General features: G+C 63.4%; 1 protein-coding gene across 2 annotated transcripts in view; it reads right to left on the bottom strand.

Annotated features, from left to right (window-relative positions):
• HTRA3 (HtrA serine peptidase 3) overlaps positions 1-6,981 on the bottom strand; it is a 34,239-nt gene extending 27,258 nt beyond the window's left edge. For both annotated transcript variants that reach the window (XM_045289497.1, XM_004715063.2), the window contains exon 1: positions 6,600-6,981. In XM_045289497.1, coding sequence (XP_045145432.1) covers positions 6,600-6,981 — 382 coding nt within the window. The remainder of the gene's footprint in view (positions 1-6,599) is intronic.
• Between the last annotated feature and the right edge of the window lie 1,135 nt (positions 6,982-8,116).

The following is an 8,116-nucleotide window of genomic DNA, read 5'->3' as shown; positions in this document are numbered from 1 at the left end:
AGGGGGTGGGAGTGGGGGGAAGGTACAGGGGGTGGGAGTGGGGGGAAGGCCCCTCCTTGGTCCTCCCACAGGAGGTGACTCACCATGGGCTGGGGGGGTGGGGATGAGGCTGGGAAGTAGACTGTTTATTTGGGGGTTTGTGACAGCCCTGCCCCCATCCCTTCCTGGAGCCAAAGTTCTGATGTCAACCCTGGTCTCACCCAGTTTGGTGATTTCTTCTTGATTCAAAAGTCAGCCGGTCCCTGCACTCTGAGCTCAGCAGCGGGTGGGAGGCGGGTGCCCCAAGCGGAGGGGCTTAGTCCCACCCTGTGCTGGGGGCGGGGGTGGCGGCTGAATGAGGGCTGAATTCAGCGGTCACTGCCAGGACTGAGAAGGGAGCTGAGAGCCTGGGCCTGGTCCGGCCCCTGTACAGCCACACAGAGGGTGCACTGCACAACTCCAGGACAGCAGGTAGCCTTGCGCTTCCCCCCACACCCTGCAGCTGGACAGGTCCGGACCCCTCCACTTCAACTGCACCCCCCAGCCCCAGGCTGCGTCCACCTGCCAGTGCAGGCCGAGGGTGGCGGCTCACTGTGGAATGCTCAGGCTTGGGGCCAGGCCCCTCCACCTGTGTACTGAGTTGCCGTGCCCATGCCTCTGTGCCTCTATGTCCGCGTTTCCTCTGCCACCAGCAGTGTCCCCTCCCCTCTCTGCTGCCCCCACAACACCTTGTACCCTTGCCAGAGCGTGTCCCCCTGACCGTGGGAATGAAGCGTAGCACCCGGCTTGGGCTGACCCACAGCGGACAGCCTGCAGGAGATGGGAGGGGAGGGCAGACAGCCTTGAAGCCCCGGGGGGCCGCTCCCTCCCTGTTCCCACACGCTCCCCTGTGTCTTTCTCTTGAGAACTTGCCTGTCCTCCAGTGACCTGTCCCCCCAGCCAAGAACAGCAGCTGCAGACCCCCTCAGAGCCTGGGGGAGGGGGGGCATCTGTGCCTCCATTTCCTCCTCCACGGGCTGCGTCACATCTGCACACTGAGAACGTGGGGCTCCGAGAGGCCACCATCACCCTCCCCACCCGGCCAGCTCCTTGGCCGGCCCTGAGGAAGATGACTTGGTCATCGCTCAGACCTTCAAGAAGGGCCCCGGCTGCTCAGTGCCAGGAGGGCCAACAGTCTACCCCTTGGCTCCAGGGGCTGGTGGCTCTGCCCTGCCTGGGCCTGGGCAGTAGGCCCTGGGCTGCAAGCCCCCTGTGACCACTGCTTGCCAGCCCCTTTCCCTCCACGTCTTTCCCTCCTCCAGTCCCCGGCCGGTCACCACGCAGGGCTGATTCCCAGCTGACCCACTAGCCACTGTCTCTCGGGCCAACGCTCGGGCCACCTGGGCAGGGATGATGGCTGAGGTCACACCTGGGCGCTCCAGTCCTGACTCACCGGCCATGTGGCTGGGAGTCTCCTGGGGACCCCCGACAGGGACCTGGGCTAGGGCAGGCAGTCTCCTGGGATCCCTAGAGTGGAGGGGGCCCTGTGGTTAGTGGCTGTCTCACGGCTGTCTCTGTGAGCTGCCGCTCAGACCCGTAGAGGTGTGATCCTTGGTGTTTGCTTTGACAAATGTTGCAGGTGGGTTTTGTTGTCGAAAATACAGACAGAGAAACCCCTCGTTTAAGTTCACCTGTCTCCCCGCGTCCAGCCCAGCACACGATGACATTCTCTAAGTGGCGTGATAGCCTCACCCTCCTGTCTGAGGTAGGGCTCCTGCCCAGGACCATCCCTGGCCCCAGGCTCCCCTCCCCTTTCCACTGCTTGTTCTCACTCTGATGCCCTGGGGTCAGAGGGCACCAGGCAGTCACGGTTTGCTAACTGAAGTGTGACTTTGGTGAAAGAATTGAGGCATAGAGTAGTGGTGAGGGCCTGGGCTGCCAACTGCAAGGTCGGCAGTTCGAATCCACCAGCCGCTCCTCAGGAGAAAGACAAGGTTTTCTGAGTGGCAGCCTTGGAAACTCATAGGGCTAATCAAACCCTGTCCTGTAAGGTCTCTGTGAGTCAGAGTCAGCTCATGGTCATATTTGGGGTGTGTCTGGGAAGAGATCACCTCAGGCAGTAGTTTCAAAGGGCCACGCGAGGCTGTGGCCTTTCAGAAGCAGGGGGTCTGGCTTGTCTTCCCTGATACCTCTCAGTGGGCTCAAAAGGCCACCTGTCCAGTCACTAGTCCACTAGCAATTTGGGTAACTCGGGACTCCCAAGCCTGGGGCCCCCTCAAAGACCTGAGGGTTCTATCTTGACCCCTTGTGGAGAAATCTGCCCCAGCTTCACCCCCTACCCAATGCCCCCTCCTCAGGATGGTCAGCCCCACCCCCACCCAGTACCCCCTCCTCTACAGGACCACACTAGCTCCCCAGCCTGGACAGCCCTGAGAGGCTGTCCCCGGGACACCCACCCAGAAGGTTCCTCGACTTCCTCATGGGCCACCAACAGGCTCAGCATACCCACCTCCTGAAGATGGGGCCCCTCCCAGCCCTGCTCCACTGGGAGCTTCTTGCCTGCCTCCTCCTCCGGGAAGTCCTCCCTGACCTCCCCTCTCCCCATGCAGGGTTTGCCCATGTGGGCTGGTCAGTAAGCAGAAGCCAGAGCCAGCTGTGCCTGCAGGCCACACCGGGCGTCCAGGGGCCATAAGGAGTCACGTGAAGCCTCAGGCCTGGCAGGATGCCCTGTGCAGGCCCCTCCCCCTGCCCCTCCCCTATGCTACAGCCTCCCCAGCTCAGTGCATCCCAGGGAGGCCAAGGGGCGGGGCCTAGGGTAGGGGCGGGGCCTTGTGCCTGATCAGTACCAGCGCGGAATTCCAAGCTGTGTGCAGCACCAGGGAGGGAGAAGCTCAGAGTCAAAGAGCCCAGCTCTAGAGCAGAGAAAACAGACGCGGCCGGAACCTGCTAGGGCCGCCCTCTCTCAGCCAGTGGTCAGTCGCGAGGACCAGCACCCCACCCACAGGCTCTCGGTTTGCCCCTCCCACGCCCCCCAGCACTGCCTTCAAGTGGAGGCCAGAGTTGGCTCCCAGGGCGCCAGGAACCCCTGGGTGGGGGTGAGGCTCTCATGGCTGGAGGTGCAGGTAGGGGACCCCGGGCCAGAGGCTGCCCGTTTGCCTCACGAACGCACGCATCCTGGGCACCCGGCCAGCTAGGAGGAGATGGGCAGGAGCTGCTGAGAAAGAGCCCCCAGGTGTGCCCACAAGGACCAAGAGAAGGCTGGCCCCTCAGAGCAGTCAGTGCTGCCTCTAGGGGTGGGCGGGGGGCTCTGCAGCTGCTGGGCATGTGTCAGGGCCCTGAGGCCCCAGGGAGTCTGCTGTCCTGCAGCTGCAGATAAGAAGCAGGTGGGGCCTGGCGGTGCAGGGCTGGGGGTCAGCCGAGGTTGGGGAGCCCCAGGGGTGGGGGTCAGCAAAGGGAGGTGGTTCTCCCAGCGAGGCTGAGGAGGACTGGAATCCCGGAGCCAGACAGCTCAAGGGGATAGTGCATCTCCAAGGTTGCAGACAGGCCTCTGAGTCACCCCCAGGGAGGTGGTTAGAGGTGGGTGGGGCCCTGACCTGTGGGGCGAAGGGCCCCTGAGGCCCAGCCACCTGGCAGCAGGAAGAGCAAGGGCTGAGGGGGATGGGGGAAGCGTGGCCTGAGGACCCATTTGAACGGTGCTGCTGGGGAAGAACATCGAAAGTACCAGGGACTGCCAAAAGGACAAACGGATCTGTCTTGGAAAGTACAGCCAGAGCGCTCCTTCGAGCCAGGATGGGAAGATGTCATCTCACGTACTGTGGACACGTTGTCAGGAGAGAGCAGTCCCCAGAGAAGGACGCCGTGCTTGGTCAAGCAGAGGGTCAGGTCAAAGAGGAAGGCCCTGGATGTGGTGGGCAGACACTGTGACAGCATCGATGGGCTCGGGCATAAGACCAACTGAGGACGATGGGTCCAACCGGCTGCCCTAGGTGGGCTCTGCAGTGTCCTGGACACAAGACCCCAGCAGGACAGGGGCTGGGCGGAAACCAGACCCCGTGTGCTCTGCTCGGTAGCAATGACGAGAAACCTGGGAGTGTACCCCAGGCGCTGGTCAGTGGCTCCGAGGAGACCTACAGACTGGTAAGGGGGTCCCAGAGGCCTCTGTGCCCTCTGGCCTAGCTCCAGCTGTCCCCTCTTGGTCATCCTGGGCCTTGAGTTCTGGCCCCAGCTGGGGACTCAGGGCATACCCCTGAGCTCTGTCCCCCACCTCTGCAGGGGCCACCTGCATCCTGGAGGCAGACAGGACCTAGCCGACAGAGACAGCACTGCAGCTCAACCATGGGCGTGCGTGGCTGCCGTGACTCACAGTGACCCTCTGGGCAAGCGGAGGAAACCACTGCCCATTGCGAGGACCTTCCTCATCCACCCACCCTCCGTCCACCCTCCATCCTCCCTCTCAGGCTAGTGTACCATCCTCTCTGTGTGACACAGTCCTGTGAGACTCACACCAGCCCAGACAGGGTTCCCTGGACTGGACATCTCTCCAGGAGTGAAGAGCCCCAGCCTTCTCCTGTGGACCAGCCAGCGCCCAGCACCTCACCCACAGCATCACCGGGGCTCCTGGATGTGACCACACATGCTCACAGTGCTCCGCTGGCTAGCCTTGGGGCCAGCACGAGCTGTGTCTTGGCTAATTTCGATCCTCTCTCTGGTCAGTGGTAAGGAGTCTCAGCTGTTGGCCCCCTGAGTCTGGGGGGCTGGGGGACCGTGGGGCTGTGAGACATCTGGAGGCTGGCCCAGAGTCTGCTCTGAGCCCAGCAGGAGTCTGCCTCACCCACCCGGCTCACCAAAACTGCCACACAGCGGCCACCACGTGGGGGTCAGGCTGCACCCGACTCTGCCGAGAGCTTTGGCCGTCTACAAACAGGCCCCCCGAGTGTGTCCCGGGCCCCCGGCAGGGAGTCCAGATGGGAACAGTTGGTGTGTGTGCCTGAGCCCCAGCACCAAGCCTTGAAGGGACCGGGCTGCCCATGTGTGTGTGCCCTGGGCACTGGGGACCAGAGGCCCATCTCCAATATACTGGGGGGCACCACCCCTTGACTCTATCCAGCCAGGAGTCACACCCACATGGCCAAGAGCACCCAGGCCCTAGGCTTCTGTGCTCCCAACTCCAGGACTTGCTGTCTGGGAGAAAGTGACCTCATTACGAAAATGAGGTTCCTTGGTCATCAGTGATCACGATTAGACCAGAGTAAGGTGGGTCCTGGTCCTCATCCCTTCTCAATGGCAGGTGGGGAAACTGAGTCACGCAGAGAGACAACCTGTGAGGGGCCCCTAGGGCCCCCAGCAGCTGGGAGAGAGGCAGGGGCAGTGTCCCTGGGTTGGCACCCACTCTCGATGTCCAGCCTCTGTGGAGATGGGAGTCTGCCGCCCTTTAAAAGCAGGCGCTCTAGTGGCCTCCTCTACTGGCTGCTTCCGCAGTCCAGGGCAGGCTGGGAACTCCCTGGGGTTGGAAGGCTTGGGTTTCCTCCTCTCTGCGGCCCATTCACAGAACCTTCGACCTGCTCAGTATGTCTCTTGACAGGGGCCGGCCACGGATCCCACGGTGAGCAAGGGGCACTCTGAGTTCAGACACTGGCAACTGGCAAACCCGAAGTGAACCCCTGTCCCTGTGACCTGCCCAGGACCGGGGTCCCCCAGCCGCCACGCAGCTACGGCCACTCAGCACCTATCTCTGAGGCTTGTCCAGCCCTGGTGCCCTGACCCCTCAGGGTCCCTGCCCTCTCAACACTGCCCACCAGGCCGGGGCCCCACTCGGAAAGCATGGCCTGGTCCCGGAGCTCCCTCCCCGCCTCCTACGGGGACAGTGCCCGAGACCAGCGTCTCCCCACTGTTGCTGCAGCTGGTGGGCCTCGGCCCCTCTGGTCCCTGAGCCAAGAGGCTCCACAGGGTCCCACACCCTCTGGCAGAGCCGGCAGGTCCAAGCTCTGCCTGGAGGGCTTCAAGCCCTCCCCCAAACAAGCCCACGGCTCATGACAAGTCAACGCAAAGGGAAGCACTCTGTTCCTGACACTAGTCTGCAGGGGCTGGTGTTTGGGGGTGCGTCACCAGGACTTTCTTCCTCGGCACCCAGGGTGGGTTGGGGCCACCCATCTGTTGAATGTGTCTCCCAGGGCTCCCACGGAGAGGAGATCACTCAGCCTTTGTTCAACAGCAGTGGAGTTGGCTCTGAGCTGCCCACCTTGATGTGACTAGTCAACTGCAGACGTGTCACCGAGGGACACCTAGGGCTTCAAGGGGTTGTGAAGTCCCTCCCACGGAGCCCAGCCCAGCCCAAGCTTTCAACTAGAGGACCAGAGGCAGGGGCTGTGCTGGGCATCCCCTGAGGGCCAGAGCTCGCTGCTCCGGGTCCCTGCCCTCTCAACACTGCCCAATGGAGGGGGACATGAGGAGCTGGCCAGGCCAGCCCAGTTTGGATGTGGCTGGGGGCTGGGCGAACAGTCCTGGGGGCGCCATCATTAGTTCAGCCGGCTGGAAGGCCAGGGGCTGGTTGGGTGATTTGTGACAGCCCGCGACAGCCCTCCAGCTCCGCCTGGGCAGAGGGGCCCTCGTGGGGCGAGGCCTCGGTTTCCCCAGGAGCTTACCGGACGGGCAGGCACCCTTGTGCAGCACGCGCAGTCGGGTCCCGGCGAGCTGCTGATCCCGGCGGCTGGCCGCCTTGAGCGTGCACACGTTGGCGTAGGTGTTCCCGTCGGAGCCGCACACGGGGTGCGTCCAGCGGCAGTGGCAGACGCCGCGGGAGCAATCTAGGCTCTCCCCGCAGGGCGAGTCCGTGGGGCGGCCGCAGGGCTCGCCCAGGCCCGCGGCGCATACCAGGCAGCACTTGCAGTGGTCCGGGACATAGCCGCCCGGGCATCTGGGGCTCGGGCACTGCGACACGTCGCAGCGCGCGCACGACGTACTGGGGGACTCCTGGGCCACCGCCAGCGTGGCCAACGCGGCCAGGAGCAGCGCCTGCGCCCGCATGGCGCCTGGGGAGCGCTTGGCCTGAGGTGCCAGGGTCGAGGGCGGCCTCGGGGCCGGGCCGGGGGCGCACGGGGATGGACGCACTCCCTCCGGCGGACGGACGGTCTGCGGGCCGGCCGGGCGGGCTCTCTTAAAGGCAGGGCCTCCCACCCTCCCACCCTCGTGGAAGGGGCGGCCCGGCCCTCCAGCCCCGCCCCGGCTGCCGGCCTTCCGGGAAGCGGGGGCGAGGGCGCTCAGGGTCTCCAAAGCATAAGCAGCGGAGAGCGCCCACTCCCACCCAGCAGAAGCCCAAGGACCTGCGCCCTCCCCCGACGAAATCAACAAATCGGACACTTGGGGCCCTCCCCTGTCCCAGCCCTGCCTCCTCCAACCTCTTCTGGGGACAGACCTCCAGGAAGCTACCACCTTCCACCCCCCACCTCCAAGTCGCCTGCTGTGGCCCTCGGAGCTCTTCAGCCTTGTGCCCCGAATTCCCTGCTGCGTGCCTCAGTTTCCCCTCCTTGGGAAGAATTAGGTAGATGTCCTTCAGCGCTGGGAGCGAGGGGCGGGCGCGGTGTCCTGCTCTCCCACTGAGCACGTAGCCTGCCTCCGCCCAGGCTCTCTGCTGTGCTGGCCAGAGACGCCCTGGGCCTTGAATAAGGTGACCAGATTTTATCATTGGTAAAGCGTGACACCACTGATAAAACTCATATCCTGGCGAAATAGCCACATGGCAGCTGAAAACTGTATACCCTAGCTTGTCGTGCATTCTTTCCAAAAATCGGGACTTTTAAAAAACGCCGCGGGACGCGGGAAAATTTGTTAAAAATCAGGACTGTCCCTCCAAAAGCGGGACGTCTGGTCACTTAGCCTTGAACCGTGGACCGCGCAGGCTTTGTTAAGTTACTGGCTCCGAAAGAATTTTGTTTCTAAACCCCGAGAGCTCAGAATCTGGAGACACCAGTGTGGAGCTCTGTATCGGGGACCCACACCCCAGGGAAGCTGAACTTCCAGGCAGGTTGTGTGATGTGCAGAGGTGGTGTGAGTGTGTGCGTGTGCGTGTGCGTGTGCGTGTGTGTGTGTGTGTGTGTGTGTGTACAGTGAGGACCAAGGTCTGGGAGGGAACCCTCAGCCTCTGCTTCCACAGGCCCCCCAG

This window comes from Echinops telfairi, unplaced genomic scaffold (genome assembly GCF_000313985.2).
Source record: "Echinops telfairi isolate 266 unplaced genomic scaffold, ASM31398v2 ScPeMD7_28;HRSCAF=97, whole genome shotgun sequence".
Classification (NCBI taxonomy): domain Eukaryota; kingdom Metazoa; phylum Chordata; class Mammalia; order Afrosoricida; family Tenrecidae; genus Echinops; species Echinops telfairi.
Note: the sequence above shows the minus strand (reverse complement) of the source record. Positions and strands in the feature narration are given on the sequence as shown.